The 22295-nt window shown below is 46.1% G+C and overlaps 1 protein-coding gene and 1 long non-coding RNA gene across 2 annotated transcripts in view; both read right to left on the bottom strand.

The window, feature by feature from the left end:
• LOC146356740 (uncharacterized) overlaps positions 1–22295 on the bottom strand; it is a 563405-nt gene that overhangs the window by 293881 nt on the left and 247229 nt on the right. The window lies entirely within an intron of this gene.
• The window catches only part of LOC146356745 (vomeronasal type-2 receptor 26-like), a 34886-nt gene that overhangs the window by 3365 nt on the left and 9226 nt on the right, over positions 1–22295 (bottom strand). Inside the window, exon 6 of the mRNA XM_084841307.1 lies at positions 1636–1762. Within this exon, the coding sequence (XP_084697433.1) occupies positions 1636–1762 (127 nt within the window). The remainder of the gene's footprint in view (positions 1–1635; positions 1763–22295) is intronic.

The raw sequence follows: 22295 nt of genomic DNA, 5'->3' as shown, positions 1-22295 counted from the left end.
GAGGACATATGTGCTCCACCAAGGGACTCCAAGTGAGGAGGCAAGGAGGTAATTGATCATGCTAAATAAAGCAGTTCTAAGTCTGTTTAAAATGCTGCAACAGTAGTAGAGTTCCTAGGTGGATTCCATGTTCTGTCCGAATCCTGGAAAAGAGGACGCTCTAGAACAGCCTGCCCCAAACTGGTTCCCTCTGAATGTTTTGAACTACAATTCCAAGCATTCCTAGGCATTGACCATGCTGGCTGGGGCTGATGGGAATTGAAGTCCAAATCATCTGGAGGGCACCAGGTTGGGGAAGGATGCTCTAGAACAGCCTTTGGCAATCTGATACCTTCCTAGGGATATCAGAGAATTTCTCCACAAATCTCGGGGAGGCCGAATGCCAGCGCATTCGGCCCCCCAAAATCGGTGGCGAAACGGTCTGCCACACCCCTGCCCACCCCCCAGGACGGGACTTACCTCGGGCGAATCTACCTGGTGGTGGCAGCTCCAGTGGCGGTGCGGCGGTAGCGGCGGCCGGTCTTCTGACCGGCTGCCACCACCGCCATTTCCACTAAAAAAAAAAACATGATAGGCTACGTAAAGATTTACGTAGCCTATCACGGCTAGGTTTTTTAAAAATACCGTGATAGGTTACGTAAATGTTCATGTAGCCTATCATGGCTGAGTAAAACAACAACAACAACAACTACGTGTACGCAAATGGCGGCGCCCATGGGCGCCGCCATTTGCGTTCCTTATTTTGGTACGTGTAGTCTATGTAAATGTTTACGTAGACTATGGCGAAAATAAGGGGAACGCAAACAGTGTAGACGCTACACTATTTGCGTTCCCCTTATTTCCACCGTAGTCTACATAAATGTTTACGTAGACTACACGTGCCAAAATAAGGAACACAAATGGTGGCACCCATGGGCGCCACCATTTGCATACACGCAGTTTTTTGTTTTTACTCAGCCGTGATAGGCTACGTAAACATTTACGTAGCCTATCACAGCTGACTGCAGGGACGCAAACGGCGGCGGCTACGGCCGGTGCCATTTGCATTCCCGGCCGGCCAGGATTCGCGGCAGGAGGGACGGGGTGCCTCCCCCCCAGCCAGAATTTCAGGGGAGGGACGGGGCGCCTCCCCCCTACCTCGAATCAGCTTTCAGGAACAGGTAAGTGACTTTCGTACATCCCTATACCTTCCCCAACCATGCTGCCTCTGGTCTCTTCAGAAATTTGAACTATAAAAGTATTGTCAGTCAGTGTCAATGATGACCATGGGAACAGGGGGGGGGGTGCTTTTTGTCTTTAAACAGCTCTTTGTCCCTCAAAATTCACCATTTCTGTTGCAATTTCCAGGGTATCTAAAATGATCACTTCCTCCTGGTACCTGAGAATTTCAGCAAGATTGATTACACTATTTTGATTTTATACAGGTTAGAAGGACCCACCACTGAACATGACTGAACATGGCGGAATGCTCAGTTTCCTGAAGGCCTTAACAGAGCCACTCTGCCGTGACACCGACAATACACAAAACAAGAAAGGACCCAAGTTCAGAGATTCCTCTAAAAAACCTTCACAGAACATGTCTGGGTGTATTTTGCCCTCCTCCCCACGGCTGCATTCTCCTTTGGAGTCACCCACCTTCCTGGGTGGAGATGGTCCCTTCCGCGCAGGGAGCGCAGTCGTAGCAGCAAACGGGCTGTCCTTCCTGAACCACCTTCATGAATCCGGGGTGACAGCTCTCCACGCACCTGGAATGAGGCAGGGGCTAGACACAGGAGGAAGGACCGTCACGGAAAATGTGTTAAGTGCAATTTAGCTTCAGAAAAGAGACACAGAGCTGAAAGGAGACACTGAGCTGAAAGAAACCAACAGGACATCTAGCCACAGGTTTACCCTGAGGCCTGTGACCCGTGCTGGCCTGGGATGAGGTATTTATTTATCTATCACATTTCTATACCACCCATTAGCTGAAGCTCTCTGAGCAGTTTGCAAGACAAAACTTAAAAGCATAAAATACAATAACACAGCAAAACATAACATAAAACCATAAGCTGGAGGCTTGTGAAGAAGTGTGGAAAAATGCTAGGAAAAGTGTGTCTGTGAGGCTAAGGCCAGAGTGTGATAAGAACGTTGCAAGCGTGGGGGACTACATTAAGGCCAAGCCAGAGCCAGAGCGGCATGGGGAGTGTGGAAGGTGTTGCTTTGTGCGTAGAACTCGTAACCATGAATTGTTGATGGGTCGAGATGTGCCACAAACCGGAAAATGCCAGTTTAGTGAGTTGCTTAAGAAGACGTGCTTTTGTTTTTGCTGATAAGCTTGTCTACAGGAAATGGCTAATGCATACTGAATTGCTTCACTTGCTTATGCTGTTGCTATGTAGTTTTAATCTCTGAGCATGCACAGGTGTAGTAGCCACCTTCCTCACCTCCTTCGGCACAGGCACCCTTTGAAGGGCCTCCGAGGATGACCTCAGCACCCGGCCAGGGAGATGTGGAAGGAGACGCGCCTGCCGTTAACCTGCCCCCAGCCTCTTCGGGCTGTTTGCGTCAATGCCAGCACCCTGATTTTGTCCCAGAAATGGACTGGCAGCCAGTGCAGATGGAACAGTGCTGGCATCATATGACCATGTTGGCCAGGCCCCCTTAGCGATCTCGCTGCCCTAGTTTGGACCAGCTGCAGTGCCCATTTTCAGAACAGCACAACATACACGCGTTGCAGAAATCCAAACAAGTGGTTACCAAAGTGGTTATGTCAGCCTCAGCTATGGACCGAGCCTATTGTGACGTTACACAGCTCTATATGTGTAATCTGTAAGTATAGCAATGTGTTCCTGTTATACGTCTATGGTTTATGTATTCCTGTTCTGTCGCTGTGTTTTATGGTGAACATGTCTATGGTGAGAGAGAGATGATGGATGGGAAGCATAGTGGATTCACACGTGTGTGATGATGGCGTGAGTGAGAGAGGGGACGAAGTGTGTGTGCGATATAAAACTGCTCTGTGTTGAGAGAGTCGGATGGAGTTAGGGCTTCATCACACGGGGCTTTGATCCTGCGATTGAGATGGCTCCTTCATGGAAGTTTGCGGGCTCTTTACATGATGCTGGACCCTGCCGTGACCCTCCTGCACAAAATGCCCTTTGTTCCGTTTTTAAATAGACCACAGATAGAATCATAGACTGTAGGGTTGGAAGGGGCCTACAAAGCCATCGAGTCCCACCCCCTGCTCAATGAGCTGTCAAATTACCCCGTTGCATTCCGCTTCAGTTTCCTCCATGAAAAGACCTAAAGTGGCAAGAAGAGGAGTGAGATCAATGGAAGATAGTGGAAGACTCAGACACGGTGTAGCAGCCATATCGGGGGTCAGACTAAGTAGCCTCATGCAGTCTCATGCTTCATGTTCTTGCTGAGCTCTTTCTCCCTTGAATATATGTTTGTAAGCTGATGAGACACAGGAATTTCTTATCTTGTCAACAAAGGCTTAGGTCAGCATAGAATTGTATATCTTGTTCTCTGCTGTTCTCTTCTGTTCTCTGCTTATCACGGCTACCCTATAACCCATTTCTTGTATTATAAACAATGGTGCTAAGAGAAGAAATGTTGAGGACTGCAACCCCACATGGGAGGGAGAGGAGGAGCCATTTCCTATGTGTCACAATATCTATAAAAACAATGTGCTGATGTAAATCGGGGCTTCTGGCTCTTTGGAAGTGATTCCAGCCTTAAGCCCACGCGTTAAATAAACTCTTTTTCCTTCACTCCGTGGTCTCTCTGACTCTGAGTTCTGCAACAATGGGGAGAAGGGAGGCGAGGAAAGGAAGTGGGTGTAAAGGGAGTCAGTGGTGATCCTGCATTTAAAACGGAAGCAGAAAGCCCCGTTGTAAATGCAAGGTTTTAGGCTGGTGTAGAAATGCCCCTAGCGAGGGATAAGATCAGAGCTAGTGATGAGACAGGGTTTTAGAAGAGAGAAGATCAGAATTAGGATTGTGAGAGACAGGATTTGGGGACTGAGAACTGGGAGGGAGCGAGAGGGGGGGTCTGTGGTGATTTCTGAAGTGATTGTTTGGGATGGGTGGTGCATGGGGGAACCTACTGTATACTAATAGAGCCATTAAGAATTACTTGTTTGCTATTCGACAACATATTACTGTAATCAATAAAGCTTTCTTTGTTTCTAAATCCCACGCCTTCTGCTCTGGGCTGCGTAAGGGGAAGGTATAAAAGGAACAGGGCAAGGTTATGAGTAAAGTCTGTGTGTCCTCCCAGCATGAGGATAGCGTAAAAGGCTGGGCTCGAGCCTTAAAAGTCCCGGTGGCAGTGAAACCAGTGTGTGAGAGAGAAGGGGGTTCCTGCTGCGGGTGAGAAAGGGCTTAGAGAAGGGGAATTCCCACTAGGAGAAGGAAGGAACGCCACACCTATGTCCACCAGCTGCCGGGGAAAATGGGCGGGCAGGTGCTGTTGCATGCATGTCCTGCTTGTGGGTGTCCCATGGGCAGCTGGTTGGCCGCTGTGTGAACAGGATGCTGGACTAGATGGACCCTGGCCTGATCCAGCAGGGCTCTTCTTATGTTCTTAAGCCAACAGAAGGTGCTCTGTGCTATCAAGGCCACCTGTGCTTCCAATGACAGTTGTTCTTTGTTTGTTTGTTTACCATTTTTGGCATCATTCACAAGGTGGCTGCAAGACTTGAGCCCCATTCAAGGGAAGATTCAAGAACCAGTCACAGCACTGTTTTAACTGTGATGGCAAGGGACATTTTGCGAAAGACTGCCCTTCGTCTAGCAACAAAGACTCCCACCCCTTGATAGGGATGTTGGGGAAATCCTCCACGCACCCCAATGAGGCTGGATTCTATTGAATCCGGCCCTCCGAAGTCCATGGAGGATCGGATCTCCTCCCTCCTCCTCTGGCTCTAAGTCCTTGCTGGCGGATCCTGCCTGCCACCGGCTCCAAAGCCCCAGCGATATGGCCGCCATTGCCGTATCGCTGGCTGGACTGAGTAACTGCGGATGCAAATGGCGTAGAGCATAGCCAAATATGCCATTTGCGTCCCTGTTCCTTCGCGTGATAGGCTACGTAAAGATTTGCCGCGGAGTGGAGCCGGCCGGTGAGGATTCCGGGGGGGGGGGGAACGGATCGCCTCCCCCCAGTGGACCCCCCGCGGATGGCAAGGTAAGGGATGCATACCTCCCTACCCCTTGATCAATACTAGCTCCCAACATTTTAAACACAGAAAACAGAAGAAGCAGGAGAGGCAGGTTTTTCAAAATGCTGGGACAAGAGCAAATAATTTCCCTTTGGATCACAAGACCTCATAGCCAGCAACAATGAGTCAAAAGCAAAGAGGTGGGTCATAGGTGGCGGATGCACCAGCCACAGCACCTTGTCCAGTGATTTTTTCTAATCAACGTAGTGAAAGTCATTGTAGAAAAGTCCAAATAGCAAATGGACGGACTATGAAGATTCAAGGTGTAGGAAGTGGAGTATGACAAGGACAATTGCCTGATAAAAATGTTGCGCATATAGTAAGTGATGTGTTCTTCATAGGGGTGGACGAAAGTCACTTACCTTTTCTCGCAGCTTGTTCGTGGTGGGGGGGAGCGCTTCGCTGCTCCCCCCGCGAAGTTCAGGCCAGGGGGGGGGAGGCTTCCCGCCTCGCCCGGCTGAAATTCAGGCCGGGGGGGGGAGGCTTCCCGCCTTGCCCGGCCGAAATTCAGGCCGGGGAGGAGGCTTCCCGCCTCGCCTGGCCGCGAACACGAAAGTAACAAAAGAAAAAAAACGTCCCCTGATAGGCTACGTGACAATTCACGTAGCCTATCACGGCTAGATCTGGAAAGTCAGCCATGATAGGCTACGTGAATCGTCACGTAGCCTATCACGGGTGACTTAAAAAAAAAAAAGCGCGTACGCGAATGGCGGCCCCCATAGGGAGCCGCCATTCGCGTTCCTTATTTAGTTGCTGTAGTCTACGTCAATGTTTACGTAGACTACGGCGAAAATAAGGGCAACGCAAATAGCGTTGCCCTTATTTTCGCCGTAGTCTATGTAAACATTGACGTAGACTACAGCGACCAAATAAGGAAGGGGAATGGCGGCTCCCTATGGGGGCCGCCATTATCCGTACACACTTTTTTTTTTTTTTAAAGTCACCCGTGATTGGCTACGTGACGATTCACGTAGCCTATCACGGCTGACTTTGCAAATCTAGCCGGGATAGGCTACGTGAATCGTCACGTAGCCTATCAGGGGACGGGTTTTTGTTTTTTTCTTTCATTGCAATGGCGGGGGCGGCAGCCGGTCGAAAGACCGGCTACCGCTCCCGCCCCGCTCGAACACCGGATGAACCGCCAGCCGGACCCGCCGCCGGGAGGGACATTCAGGGAAGGTAAGTCCCGTCCCGGGGGGGGGTGCGGGGTGCGGGGGGGTGCGGAGGATTTCTCCCCGAAACTTGTTCGGGGGGCCGAACACGTTGGCGCTCGGCCCCCCGAAGTTTCGGGGAGAAATTCTCCGCCATCCCTAGTTCTTCATTCCTGAGGTTCACTGCAACATGCTAAGTATTTCTGCCTTAAGTCAAGAGGTTTGCAATACACTCTGAGGACAAAAAGTGCGCAGTCACAAAAACAATGTTTTATGTGCACAAGCATTTGAAAACGGAGGTGTCTATGAGTTAAGCCTTTCAGGTCAGCAAGCGAATGTGGCCCAAGTGGGTGGAGATGAAAGCAGCCTACGTCTCTGGCGCTGCAACACAAAGGCGATCTTGGAACTCCAGAACAAAAACCTTGTAACACGTATCAAGGAAAAGCAAAGTGAGGGCGATAATACATTTTGGTGGATATGCTATGTCAAGGCAAAGGGGGCCTGGCCCTCCTCTCCAACTCGAATTGAAAATAGAAGCACCAAAGTGCTAGATCTTGTGCACGGTGATCTCTGAGGTCCAGTCGGTGTCCCTCCGTTGGGGAAGAACAGATAAGTTTGAATATTTGTGGATGACTGTTCAAGACGCTGCATAACACATCGACTGAAGGAAAAGAGTGAAACCCACAGCATGCTGAAGAAATACATCACCATGGTCAGCAACAGATTTGGCAAAAGACCTCAGGCACTGCAGTCAGACAATGGTGGTGAATACCTTTAGTGTTCCCGGGTGAAGAGGGCATACCACAAAGGGGGAGTGTGGTGTACACTCCTGAGCAGAATGGCACTGCCAAAAGGAAGTGGAGATCTCTCCTGGAGATGTCAAGTTCTATGCTGACAGATGCAGACCTACCTGGACGATTGTGGGGAGATGCTATCATGACAGCAACCTATCTCCAGAACAGATTGCCAACCAGGGGCACCCCGCGGACACCATTTCAGCTGTGACACAATAGAGCCCCAAACATGGAACACATGAGAGTATTTGGGAGCAAAGTCTACATTTATAGAGCAGAACAAAAGAGGCAGAAGTTAGACACCAAAGCAGAAGAGACTGTGTTAATTGGCTATGTTCTGGGAACCAAAGAGTGATGAATTTAAACACAGGTGAAGTCAACACAACACACGTGGTCTATTTCGACAAACAAAATAGAGTTGACAAAAGAGGGACTGTATTAGACAGAAAAGCCTGACGACAGATACAAGTCCCTCACCAGCACGCTGGAGTACAGAAATGGGACCACAGAGCCCTCACCATTAGAAACACAGCCTGAACCAGATATGGAGCAGGAAGATGAGGTAGGCGATTCAAGAGGTGAACCAGAGGCCAAAGGCAGTACAGTTGAAGAAGAGGATGGAGATGGAGATGTCGAGAGTGATGTACTGGAAGGTAATGCAACAGCAGATCAGATTCCAGAACCAGTGCTCAGATGCTCATCACGACCCAACAAAGCCATACCAGCTCAACACCCTTGATCTTGCAGAGAACTCGCATTGGTACCACCCAATGAACTGACATCTTGGAAGGAGATAGAACAAATGCTGTAGGCTGAGGCCAGCAGATTGAGGGAAGCAGCCCAAGAGAAAACAGAAGCCCTGCACAAGAACAAGAAGTGGATCTTAACCAAACTACCACCAGGCCAGAAAGCCATGGGGTGCAACTGGGTCTTTCAAATAAAGCAAGGTGCTGAAAGCAAAGCGGAACGCTACAAGGCAGAACTAGTGGCCAAAGGTTTTCTACAGAAGTATGAAGAAGACTTCGATGAAACCTTCATCCCTGTTGTGAAATACAGCACCATCAGAATACTCTTGAGTCTAGCTGCCTCCAGAAATATACAAGTAAGGCACCTTAGACGAGAAGACCGCTTTTAAACTTGGAGAGATAACAGAGGAAGTGTAGATGGAACAACCTCCAGTTTTCATAATCCCCAAGCTAACAAATCTTGTGTGCAAACTCAGGGAATGACTTTGTGGACTTAAACAAGTGGCGAGAGCCAGGAATGAGAAATGGAATAAAATGCTCACAGAGCAAGGCTTCAAACAAGGTGAGGCAGATCCACGCCTGCATGCCAGAAGCAGAAATTGACATTTGGCTTTAGGTCTTGCATATGTAGATGATCTCATCGTGATAGCACGAAGGGATGAGGACTATGCAGGACGTTTACGCCGCCTAAACAAGGGAGCGAAAATATAGGAATTCGGAAGCGCAACTTACTATTTAAGCATTTAGGCTGAAAGAGAACAGGACAGTTCCTATCTTCTAAGTCAACAGCAAAAGATAATGGAACTTCTGAAGACATTCGGGCTCAAAGATGTCAACGCTATGGCAACACCTATAGAAACAGACGTCCTCAAGAAGGAAGATGAAAGTGAACTTTTGCCAAACAACAGCAAGTACAGAACACAGATGCAGCCTGGTCCAGGGGCAACTCTGACCACATATCCAGCAGTGGTTCTTGTTCATGTACGGGAACGGGCCAGCCTCCTGGGCCAGCCGAAAACAAACAGCAGTGGCTCTATCCTCCAGAGATTCTGAGTGCATAGCAGCAGCAGAAGCGAGCAGGGAATTTATGTGGCTGACACTGCTGCTGACGGACCTTGGAACAGATGAACAGAAACCGATTCAGATTACGCAAGACAACCAGAGCTGCATCGCACTTTCTCAAACTGAGAAAAGTCAAGCATACTGGAGGAAAGTACCACTTCCTGCGTGACTTAGGGGTTACTGAAATGAACTGCTGTCCAACTGCAGAGGTGACAGCACACATCTTAGCCAAGCTACTACCAGTAGAACGCTTCAAGGGTTTGCGGCTTGAGATGGAGCTTCACGACTATTGCATTCAACACTGAGAAGGGGTGCTGGGAATATTACAACCTCACCTGCAAGTTACAGGAAGGGGGCACTTTGGCAGTTAGCAAGTTAATGCATGGGAATTTGGGGTGCAGCTAGGCTTGTGGTTTCTTCCTTCCTGCTCCTCCCCTCTCTCTCTGCCTTCCTCCATTGCTGGGAGCACATGGCTTGCTCTCTCTCGGTCTCCTGCCTGTGTTGTAGAAATGGACTGAACAAATCCTCTTGAAAGCCTGCACTGTGCCTGCATTTGTATGTGCAAGAATGCTTGTGAGTAAAGCTGTTTTCTTTCCTTCATTAAATGAAGAGTGTTTTTTATTAGGATTTTTAATTAAGATAGCCTTCTATGTGCATGTGAGACTGGTGAATGCGCATTCTGTTCTGCCTTTTTTTCCCTCTTGGCTAACTGCCTTTTTAACCAGAGGCAGCAATATCAAATGTCACTCTAGGCTGGAATACGCTTGCATAAGTCAACAAGCGTTCACCTAAGCCAAGGCTTCCTGGTGGTGTAGCAGCCATATCGGGGGTCAGACTAAGTAGCCTCATGCAGTCTCATGCTTCATGTTCTTGCTGAGCTCTTTCTCCCTTGAATATATGTTTGTAAGCTGATGAGACACAGGAATTCCTTATCTTGTCAAAGGTCATACAATTGTATATCTTGTTCTACATTGTCTACATTCCCCCCCTTAAATGCATAATTTCATTACAATTATTGTAGCAGCCATATCGGGGGTCAGACTAAGTAGCCTCATGCAGTCTCATGCTTCATGTTCTTGCTGAGCTCTTTCTCCCTTGAATATATTGTTGTAAGCTGACGAGACACAGGAATTCCTTATCTTGTCAAAGGTCATACAATTGTATATCTTGTTCTCTGCTGTTCTCTTCTGTTCTCTCCTTATCATGGCTACCCTATAACCCAGTTCTTGTATTATAAACAATGGCGCTAGGAGAAGAAATGTTGAGGACTGCAACCCCACGCGGGAGGGGGAGGAGGAGCCATTTCCTATGTGTCACAATGTCTATAAAAACAATGTGCTGATGTATTTCAGGGCTTCCGGCTCTTTGGAAATGATTCCAGCCTTAAGCCCGTGCGTTAAATAAAGAATCTCTTTTTCCTTCACTCTGTGGTCTCTCTGACTCTGGGTTCTGCAACATAAATGGTGCCGTGACTCGGATGTGGCAGGCTCTGAGCCAGACAGGTGGCAGTTGCCTGCTCTTGATCGCCGCACCGGGAAGACGAGCTCGGCGCATGCCTCTCTTTCTTGGCGCCACCGACCTTTTTGTCGAGTGAATGGGAGAAAGCCTGCACCGGGATCGCCCAAATGGCAGCGAGCGGCAAGAGAACCTTGGGAAGCAGAGGAAGGAACTTGAGCCCTGCCTGTATCGCAGCTGCAATTGCGTTGAAACCCACATTGGAAGCCTTCAGGAGAAAGGCAAGTATATGGGAAAAAGAGGGCCCCGCCTTTAGGGAGAAAGGCCACTGGGCAGAAAAAAAGAGGGCCCCGCCTCATGAAGAAGGTCAGTGATGGTGGTACACGTATGCAAAAGCACCTACTCCTTGCGGGTAGAAGGGGGGCCTGATCACACCCCCGAGTGGGCGCCAGTACCCAGCACGCCAGTACTCAGTAGGAAGCTGGGGAAGCCGCTTTCCGCTCTGGTAAACAGTGGGAAAAGTGGGTGGCAGGGACAGATGGATGCAGTGGAGAGATTGATGATTGTGCGAGTGGCTACTGTGGTTTCTGACGCATACCGTTGACCGTCCGGGTGCCCAGGCCAGTAGCAAAGGGCGTGGTGTGTAAAATCCTCTTGTGTCGGCCAGTGAGACCCCTTCCTCACTGACCAATTCCCATTCCCTAATTGTGTCTGTCTTCAATTTAGGAGGGAGGCTATGGGTGGTGGGGGAAGCAAACCTTGCACCCCCTTGGGATGTATGTCAAACAAAGAAGGAAAAAGGTTTTTTTAAAAGGATTCAGAATAGAGAGAGAAAACAGCAAAAAGCTCAAGGTCGAGCTGAGAGGAAAAAGAGAACAAGATCTGAGGCTGTTAATTAGAGAAATGTTGCAGGACAGCCTGGCTTTTAACAAAGCGTGGGAGCGTGAGAGTGTAAGGCCGAAGAAGTAGCTGTTAGCCTAGCGCGCCGAGGGGGGGGGGGCAGGAAAATTGCCCACAGCGTTCTGAGTTGTGCAACATCATCACCTCGCCTAATTGAGATGAAATCCCTAAGAAATGGAAACTGAAAATGAACACCCAGAAGATGAAGGCAAAATAGAAAATAAAGGTGAAGAATCAGCCCCCAGAGCACAGGCTAGACCCCTCTTCGAGTGAAAAGTGTGCCATAGAACTGGCCCAAAGCAGAATGAAGCGGAGAGACCATGTTGAAGATCTCTGTCAAGGTAACCGTGTTTAGCTTTGAACTGTGTTAAAATTGCATAGAGCCTGTAGCTACTGACCATCAGCTATATGATTTCTAGAGAGCGTAACCATTAAGCTTTTGCCGTGAGATTCCCTGCAATGAAGAAATCTCACTGATTTGAGTGTCCAGTGTTACACTGCCTGAGTGTGTGTGCTGAAGAGACCGAGAAACCAGACAGCATGTTCCTGGCCAAGCCAAAATCATGCTACTACCATGCTCCGGAAAGCTGCAATAAACTGTGTAAGCTGGGAGACCCAACCTGATTGAGAAGAAAAGAAGATATTGGAGCAACTGTCTTAAAAAACAATGAGATCTGTGTAGCTGGCTGGCTGACGCTGTCAGTGATGTTACAACTTTAAATTAAGACTGTTTTCCTGTTTGAGACCCCAGCGAAGAAAGCTGACCCGAGTTATTTGTTGCCCGTGCCAATGCAAGAATTTGGTGGCCCTGTACCTCATCGTGTCCTGTTTTGAGCTTGGGATTTACAAATACAGACAAACTGAGAAGCTTGCCTTTGAAGTCCTGCAAGTCACCCCACCGCCTCCCCGAAGATTAATGGCTGCCTGAAAAATGCAAGTATAAGGCGATGCCCATCACCCCCAGCGTCCTGAGTTTCGGCACTCAGTGTTTCAGTGCTTTCGTGTACCAGGTTAGAAGAGAAAAAAAAAGAGTAAGTTTTTAAAATGTCTGTAAGAACCTGACAGAGGTAGAATAAAATTTACAGAGGAGTTGCCCAGGTTAAAGCGTCACGGCTAGAGAGCTGAGCTGTGACGCTCTGTTTAGACAGAGGCCTTGCTAAAAAGTTAAAGGCCCTTGTCTGTCAGAAGGGGTGTAAGGCCACACTTTCCCTTTTTAAACTGATGCAAAAGTGGACAGCCTTTGCTGGAAACATCGCATCTTCATTGCCCAGAGCCTTCTCCGTTTGCCTCCATCAATGTCTGGGCTTTTTAGAGACACTCTGCACATGGACTAAAATTTTAAATTGTCAAAGACTTGCCATGGACAGTGCTGTGAAGCTTTTGATAAACCTGAACTCTCTTCGCTGTGGACCGTGTGTCTGTGTTTGTAGTCAGCTCAGGGTACAGCAGGCTGAGTTTTATCTGTGACTTTTAGATTTCCTTCTGCCAGAACTCATGCAGCATAGAGTTGCCGATGCAAAAATGGTGACCTAGAACTCTTTGCGTGTGTGGGTATGCCCGTCCCTTGATTTTGATGGGCCCTGAGCTTTCAGCCAGAAGAGCAGTATGATTGCTGGATCTGCTCCATCATGCCTTACCATGCAAGAAGTGTTTTCCATTCATTGTGTTAAATTGCAGAAAAAGTTTGTTGTGTATATTTTATGATTTCTTAAATATCATAAAATATATGTGATATTTGCAGATTAGTGTTAGTTGCAACTCCAAATGATACTAAGTGTGGTTCCCAATAGATGACAAGGAGAAAAGACAAAAGCAAGTAGAAAAGAAGGAATAGAGAAAGTAGCAGACAGATAGAGAAGAGAGAAAAAAAGAAAAAAGAAAAGGCAAGAGGCAAAGAAAAAAAACATTTGTAGAGAAGAAGCGTGGCCATAGTTGCCCCCAGGGTGAATTAAAAGCAGCTGATTGTGCCTGGAGCTTATTACCTGAGGTAAAGTAGCCACAATAATGTAATAGTTCTTTAAGATGAAGAAAATGTAACTAGAAGGAGAAGAAGAGCCTATCCCAAATGTGTGTCAGTGGGACTAGTGTAAGGCAGAAAGGTTTAAGTAAGTGAGTTTAACTTGAAAAAGATAAATAAAGAGACAAGGCTGGCGCATGGATCAGAAAGTTTTATGTAAAAAGTTTGAAACATGATCTGCAATACAGGCAGATCAGCAAAGAAAAAGAAAGCAAAAGAAAGAGAAAAAATTGTCTTCCCATACTAATGAATAAAAAGTGTTATCAAGCACTTTGGGAAGCGAAGTTGTTTACAGGAAGCTGTGCCTGAGAACCAAACACTTCTAGCCTATGCTGAAAATGCTTGCTAGTGTTGTGCTGCCTCATGGGTAACATGTATGGTATAAAACCCATTTAGCCCAATAGTTCGTGGTTCAGAGAAGCTGTCTGATCCAACCATTAAGTACACCTGTGTGCTGTAAGTTACTCCTTGTAAGTAACCCCCCCCCCCCCGCCGCTGGAATCCCAAAACACAAGTGGGGCTAGAGCGCCTCACCCAGTATCAAACCCTGCTGTTAAAAGCCGTAAAGGCAGGTATAAAGAAGTCAATTAATATGACCAAAGTGTCTAAAGTGCTGCAAGGTGCCACCGAGGCCCCAGAGCGCACTTGGAGCATCTTTCAAATGCCTATCGCCAGTATACCCCCCTCAACCCAGAGGCCCAAGAAGACGTGAACGAAAGAAAAAAAAAAGAAGACCCGGCAGAGGCAGAAGATTCTTAAAAAAGAACCAGTGTGCCCAGTGTGGACAAGATGGACATTAGTGGCATGAATGCCCAAATAAAATAAATCAAATACACAAAAGAGAAAACCAAAGGGGCCAGAATGGGCGAAGAGGGAGACAGCTTGAGAGGGTCTGTGACATTGACTTCATGATTGACACTAGAGTGGCATCAAGACCAAGCAAACGTTAGCCTTAAACAAGAAGTCCAAACACTGAGCAAAGTTCTTCAAGCCCAGCGTCGCTTTGTCTTAAAAAAATAAGCCATTCCCATCACAGAAGTTCATCCTTTCCAACCAAGAGTTAAAGTATGAGTTAAAGAGGGAAAAATAACCCTTTGACTCCCAGATGGAGAGGACTGAGAACTGTCATACTTTGCACCCCCGCAGCTATGAAAGCAGCTGGAGTTAAACCCTGGATACATTGGACACGAGTCAAGAGAGCGCGAGGGGAGAGTAGACTGTAAACAGAAATCCTAAAAATCCTTTAAAAATAATTCTGAAAAAGCAGTAAGAAGACTCAGGCTAGACCTTACTGTGGACACACCGGGAGACTGTCCCCCTGCGTACGGTCAGACCTGCACCTGGAGAATTGAAGAAGGGGACTAGACCCTACTGCAGCTTGCCAGGTGAATAGCTGCCCGGCGTACGGTCAGATCCCAAAGAAGATGAAACATGCGTGTTGTAGTGTTAGTAGTGTTGCATTGTGTCTCCTTAATAAGGTGCAAAAAGGGGGGTCTGCCCCTGGAAAGAGAAGTTTGCCCCAGTGATTTGCTGATAATTACTGGCTTCACCTGGCTAACATCATGAGAGTAAAACATTTTTGTTTGCCAAGAGGTATACCTGCAAACAGGCTTATTAGCTCTTGCCTAATACCTGTCTGTAGACATCCTGGGAAAATTCAAAAAGATACCATGTTAAGAGTTTATGGTGTAAGTTTAACTTATTCCCAAAATGCTAATTGGGGCGTGGTTGCAAAGATCCTACCCCCTACAGAGTTCACTCTATGCACCCCCATCGTTGCTGAAACAAATGCTACGTGTGCACAAATGCTTAATTGTCAAACATTTTCCAGAAAATATAAAGCTATCCCTGGCCCCCTTCCACTGTAATGAAATTCAAAACATATCTTTTAATGATGCCCACATGCTTTTGCCTCATGGATGGTTTTAGACATGTAGTTCCCGCACTTGGTCATTCATTCCTGCCAACTTGTCGAATAACCACCCATGTTGCCTCAGCCGCCACTTGAACTGGTGCCAATTCTTCCCCTGTGGCCCGAGAAAATCCGTCGACGGCAGCCTCGAGCACTCCAACTAACTAAAAATTGTAATAGTCCTGTACAGTTATATTCTGACTCAGAAAAATTGGCCTTAGCAATGTCACTGGTTGGGGTTCCAGGTTTAGCCTTGGCTAATGGTATAAAGATCAACTGGTTAGCTTGCAGCTTAGCCAAAAGCATAAATGCCACCTCACGAGCATTGTCATTGTTAAATAAAGAGTTGCGTGATCTAAGAGGTGCAGTTCTAGAAAATAGAGCTGGTATAGATTACCTCTTCCTTCTTCATCATTTAAGTTGTGAGACACACCAAAAGCTCTGTTGTTTTAACTTAACTGATAATGTAAATTATCAGTTAAGTTACATTTCATGCTGTAAATGATCAGATCAACAAGCTGCACAATATAGTAGCTAACAAAACAATAGGACAAAACAATTAGCTCAATTAGTTGACCCTTTGGCTTCCAGATCTTAGCTAGCTTGAAGCACTGTTCATCCTAATTCTACCAGTGTTGATCATAGAGATACTGTTATGTCTCTGCGTTCCTTGTCTTATGAGCTGTATAACCAATCTGTTTTATGTCTCAGCTAGTAAAACTGCTGCCCTCTACGCTCCAATAGCCCAACAAGAGGCTAAGTAATATGTATGTCACAAAAAGCTTTGTATAGTTATCAGAAATGCTATAATTGTAATGAAATTATGCATTTAAGGGGGGAATGTAGCAGCCATATCGGGGGTCAGACTAAGTAGCCTCATGCAGTCTCATGCTTCATGTTCTTGCTGAGCTCTTTCTCCCTTGAATATATTGTTGTAAGCTGACGAGACACAGGAATTCCTTATCTTGTCAAAGGTCATACAATTGTATATCTTGTTCTCTGTTGTTCTCTTCTGTTCTCTCCTTATCATGGCTACCCTATAACCCAGTTCTTGTATTATAAACAATGATGCTATTGCAGAACCCAGAGTCAGAGAGACCACGGAGTGAAGGAAAAAGAGATTCTTTATTTAACGCGCGGGCTTAAGGCTGGAATCATTTCCAAAGAGCCAGAAGCCCCGATTTATATTAGCACATTGGTTTTATAGACATTGTGACACATATGAAACGGCTCCTCCTCCCCCTCCCGCATGGGGTTGCAATCCTCAACATTTCTTCTCTTAGCACTATTGTTTATAATACAAGAACTGGGTTATAGGGTAGCCATGATAAGGAGAGAACAGAAGAGAACAGCAGAGAACAAGATATACAATTGTATGACCTTTGACAAGATAAGGAATTCCTGTGTCTCGTCAGCTTACAACAATATATTCAAGGGAGAAAGAGCTCAGCAAGAACATGAAGCATGAGACTGCATGAGGCTACTTAGTCTGATCCCCGATATGGCTGCTACATTCCCCCCTTAAATGCATAATTTCATTACAATTATAGCATTTCTGATAACCATACAAAGCTTTTTGTGACATACATATTACTTAGCCTCTTGTTGGGCTATTAGAGCATAGAGGGCAGCAGTTTTACTAGCTGAGACATAAAACAGATTGGTTAAACAGCGCATAAGACAAGGAACGCAGAGACATAACAGAACTTTTATGAACAATACTGGTAGAATTAGGATGAACAATGCTTTTAAGCTAGCTAAGATCTGGAAGCCAAGGGGTTAACTAATTGAGCTAATTGTTTTGTCTTATTGTTTTGTTAGCTACTATATTGTGCAGCTTGTTGATTTGTTTATTTACAGCATTGCCATTATCAGTTAAGTTAAAACAACAGAGCTTTTGGTGTGTCTCACAACTTAAATGATGAAGAAGGAAGAGGTAATCTATACCAGCTCTGTTTTCTAGAACTGCACCTTTTAGATCACGCAGCTTTTTATTTAACAATGACAATGCTCGTGAGGTGGCATTTATGCTTTTGGCTAAGCTGCAAGCTAACCGGTTGATTTCCAGACCATCAGCCAAGGCTAAACCTGGAACCTTAACCAGTGACATTGCTAAGGCCAATTTTTCTGAGTCAGAATATAACTGCACATGACTATTACAATTTTTAGTTAGTTGGAGTGCTCGAGGCTGCCGTTGACGGATTTTCTCGGGCTACAGGGGAAGAATTGGCACCAGTTCAATTGGCGGCTGAGGCAACATGGGTGGTTATCAGACAAGTTGGCAGGAATGAATGACCAAGTGCGGGAATTACATGTCTAAAACCATCCATGAGGCAAAAGTATGTGGGCATCATTAAAAGATATGTTTTGAATTTTATTACAGTGGAAGGGGGCCAGGGATAGCTTTATATTTTCTGGAAAAAATTTTGACAATTAAGCATTCGTGCACACGTAGCATTTGTTTCAGCAACGATGGGGGTGCGTAGAGTGAACTCTGTAGGGGGTAGGATCTTTGCAACCACGCCCCAATTAGCATTTTGGGAATAAGTTAAACTTACACCATAAACTTTTAACATGGTATCTTTTTGAATTTTCTCAGGATGTCTACAGATAGGTATTAGGCAAGAGCTAATAAGCCTGTTTGCAGGTATACTTCTTGGCAAACAAAAATGTTTTACTCTCGTGATGTTAGCCAGGTGAAGCCAGTAATTATCAGCAAATCCCTGGGACAAACTTTCTCTTTCAGGGGCTGGCCCCCCTTTTTGCACCTTATTAAGGAAACACAATGCAGCACTACTAACACTACAACACACATGTTTGATCTTCTTTGGGATCTGACCGTACGCTGGGCAGCTATTCACCTGGCAAGCTGCAGTAGGGTCTAGTCCCCTTCTTCAATTCTCTAGTTGCAGGTCTGACTGTACGCAGGGGGACAGTTTCCCGGTGTGTCCACAGTAAGGTCTAGCCTGAGTCTTCTTACTGCTTTTTTAGAATGATTTTTAAAGGATTTTCAGGATTTCTGTTTATGGTCTACTTTCCCCCTCTCGCTCTCTTGAGTCATGTCCAATGTATCCAGGGTTTAATTCTAGCTGCTTTCATAGCTGTGGGGATGGAAAGTATGACAGTTTTCAGTCTTCTCTATCTGGGAGTCAAAGGGTTATTTTTCCCTCTTTAACTCATACTTTAACTCTTGGTTGGAAAGGATGAACTTCTGTGATGGGAATTGGGGGCTTATTTTCTAAGACAAAGCGACGCTGGGCTTGAAGAACTTTGCTCAGTGTTTGAACTTCTTGTTTAAGGCTAACGTTTGCTTGCTTTTGATGCCACTCCAGTGTCAATTATGAAGTCAATGTCACTGCCCCTCACAGTCAATGTCATGGCCCCTCTCAAGCTGTCTCCCTTTTTGCCCATTCTGGCCCCTTTGGTTTTCTCCTTTGTGTATTTGATTTATTTTATTTGGGCATTCATGCCACTAATGTCCATCTTGTCCACACTGGGCACACTGGTTCTTTTTTAAGAATCTTTTGCCTTTGCCGTGTCTTTTTCTTTTCTTATTTCATCCATGTCTTCTTGGGCCTCTGGGTTGAGGGGGGTGTACTGGCGATAGGCATTTGAAAGACGCTCCAAGTACGCTCTGGGGCCTTGGTGGCACCTTGCAGCACTTTAGACACTTTGGTCATATTAACTGACTTCTTCATACCTGCTTTCATGGCTTCTAACAGCAGGGTTTGATACTGGGTGAGGCGCTCTAGCCCCACTTGTGTTTTGGGATTCCAGCAGGGGGGGGTTACTTACAAGGAGACTTTATTGGGTAACTTACAGCACACAGGCGTACTTAATTTTTGGATCAGACAGCTTCTCTGAACCACGAGCTATTGCACTAAATGGGTTTTTATACTATACATGTTACCCATGAGGCAGCACAACACTAGCAAGCATTTTCAGCATAGGCTAGAAGTGCTTGGTTCTCAGGCACAGCTTCCTGTAAACAACTTCGCTTCCCAAAGTGCTTGATAACACTTTTTATTTATTAGTATGGGAAGACAAATTTTTTCTTTCTTTTGCTTTCTTTTTCTTTGCTGATCTGCCTGTATTGCAGATCATGTTTCAAACTTTTTATATAAAACTTTCTGCTCTATGCACCAGCCTTGTCTCTTTATTTGTCTTTTTCAAGTTAAACTCACTTACTTAAACCTTTCTGCCTTACACTAGTCCCACTGACACACATTTGGGATAGGTTCTTCTTCTCCTTCTAGTTAGATTTTCTTTATCTTAAAGAACTATTACATTATTGTGGCTACTTTATCCCAGGTAATAAGCTCCAGGCACAATCAGCTGCTTTTAATTTACCCTGGGGGCAACTATGGCCACGCTTCTTTTTTATAAATGTTTTTTCTTTGCCTCTTGCCTTTTCTTTCTTTTTTTTTTTTCTTCTCTTCTCTATCTGTCTGCTACTTTCTCTATTCCTTCTTTTCTACTTGCTTTTGTCTTTTCTCCTTGTCATCTATTGGGAACCACACTTAGTATCATTTGGAGTTGCAACTAACACTAATCTGCAAATATCACATATATTTTATGATATTTAAGAAATCATAAAATATATACAACAAACTTTTTCTGCAATTTAACACAATGAATGGAAAACACTTCTTGCATGGTAAGGCATGATGGAGCAGATCCAGCAATTATACTGCTCTTCTGGCTGAAAGCTCAGGGCTCATCAAAATCAAGGGAAAGGCATACCCACACACACAAAGAGTTCTAGGTCACCATTTTTGCATCAGCAAGTCTATGCTGCATGAGTTTTAGCAGAAGGAAATTTAAAAGTTATAAATCAAACTTAGCCTGCTGTACACTGAGCTGACTACAAACACAGACACACGGTCCACAGCGATGAGAGTTCAAGTTTATCCAAAGCTTCACAGCACTGTCCATGGCAAGTCTTTGACAATTTAAAATTTTAGTTCATGTGCAAAGTGTCTCTAAAAAGCTCAGATGATGATGGAGGCAAACAGTGAAGGCTCTGGGCAATGAAGATGCGATGTTTCCAGCAAAGGCTGTCCACTTTTGCATCAGTTTAAAAAGGGAAAGTGTGGCCCTACACCCCTTCTGACAGACAAGGGCCTTTAACTTTTTAGCAAGGCCTCTGTCTAAACAGAGCGGCACAGCTCAGCTCTCTAGCCATGATGCTTTAACTTGGGCAACTCCTCTGTAAATTTTATTTTACTTCTGTCAGGTTCTCTCACAGACATTTTAAAAACTTACTCTTTTTTTTTTTCTCTTTTAACCTGGTACACGAAAGCACTGAAACACTGAGTGCCGAAACTCAGGACGCTGGGGGGTGATGGGCATCGCTTTATACTTGCATTTTTCAGGCAGCCATTAATCTTCGGGGAGGCGGTGGGGTGATTTGCAGGACTTCAGAGGCAAGCTTCTCAGTTTGTTTGTATTTGTAAATCCCAAGCTCAAAACAGGACACGATGAGGTACAGGGCCGCCAAATTCTTGCTTTGGCACGGGCAACAAATAACTCGGGTTAGCTTTCTTCGCTGGGGTCTCAAACAGGAAAACAGTCTTAATTTAAAGTTGTAACATCACTGACAGCGTCAGCTAGCCAGCTGCACAGATCTCATTGATTTTTAAGACAGTTGCTCCAATATCTTCTTTTCTTCTCAATCAGGTTGGGTCTCCCAGCTTACACAGTTTATTGCAGCTTCCAGGAGCATGGTAGTAGCGTGATTTTGGCTTGGCCAGGAACATGCTGTCTGGTTTCTCGGTCTCTTCAGCACACACTCAGGCAGTGTAACACTGGACACTCAAATCAGTGAGATTTCTTCATTGCAGGGAATCCCACGGCAAAAGCTTAATGGTTACGCTCTTCAGAAATCATATAGCTGATGGTCAGTAGCTACAGGCTCTATGCAATTTTAACACAGTTCAAAGCTAAACACGGTTACCTTGACAGAGATCTTCAACATGGTCTTTCCACTTTATTCTGCTTTGGGACAGTCTTATGGCACACTTTTCACTCGAAGAGGGGTCTAGCCTGTGCTCTGGGGGCTGATTCTTCACCTTTATTTTCTATTTTGCCTTCATCTTCTGGGTCTTCATTTTCAGTTTCCATTTTTTAGGGATTTCATCTCAATTAGGCGAGGTGATGATGTTGCACAACTCAGAACGTTGTGGGCAATTTTCCTGCCCCCCCTCTCTCGGCGCGCTAGGCTAACAGCTACGTCTTCGGCCTTACACTCTCACGCTCCCACGCTTTGTTAAAAGCCAGACTGTCCTGCAACATTTTTTTAATTAACAGCCTCAGATCTTTTTTTTTTTTTCCTCTCAGCTCGACCTTGAGCTTTTTGCTGTTTTCTTCCCAAGCTTGAAGCTTCCCCAGCTTCCTCAGCTTCCTACTGAGTACTGGCGTGCTGGGTACTGGCGCCCGCTCGGGGGTGTGATCAGGCCCCCCTTCTACCCGCAAGGAGTAGGTTCTTTTGCATACGTGTACCACCAACACTGGCCTTCTTCATGAGGCGGGGCCCTCTTTTTTTCTGCCCAGTGGCCTTTCTCCCTAAAGGCGGGGCCCTCTTTTTCCCATATACTTGCCTTTCTCCTGAAGGCTTCCAATGTGGGTTTCAACGCAATTGCAGCTGCGATACAGGCAGGGCTCAAGTTCCTTCCTCCGCTTCCCAAGGTTCTCTTGCCGCTCGCTGCCGTTTGGGCGATCCCGGCGCAGGCTTTCTCCCATTCACTCGACAAAAAGGTCGGTGGCGCCAAGAAAGGGAGGCATGCGCCGAGCTCGTCCTCCCGGTGCGGCGATCAAGAGCAGGCAACTGCCACCTGTCTGGCTCAGAGCCTGCCACATCCGAGTCACGGCACCATTTATGTTGCAGAACCCAGAGTCAGAGAGACCACGGAGTGAAGGAAAAAGAGATTCTTTATTTAACGCGCGGGCTTAAGGCTGGAATCATTTCCAAAGAGCCAGAAGCCCCGATTTATATTAGCACATTGGTTTTATAGACATTGTGACACATATGAAACGGCTCCTCCTCCCCCTCCCGC

This window comes from Heloderma suspectum, chromosome 2 (genome assembly GCF_057233095.1).
Source record: "Heloderma suspectum isolate Gila_16-S chromosome 2, 16-S_ref, whole genome shotgun sequence".
Taxonomy (NCBI): domain Eukaryota; kingdom Metazoa; phylum Chordata; class Lepidosauria; order Squamata; family Helodermatidae; genus Heloderma; species Heloderma suspectum.
Note: the sequence above shows the minus strand (reverse complement) of the source record. Positions and strands in the feature narration are given on the sequence as shown.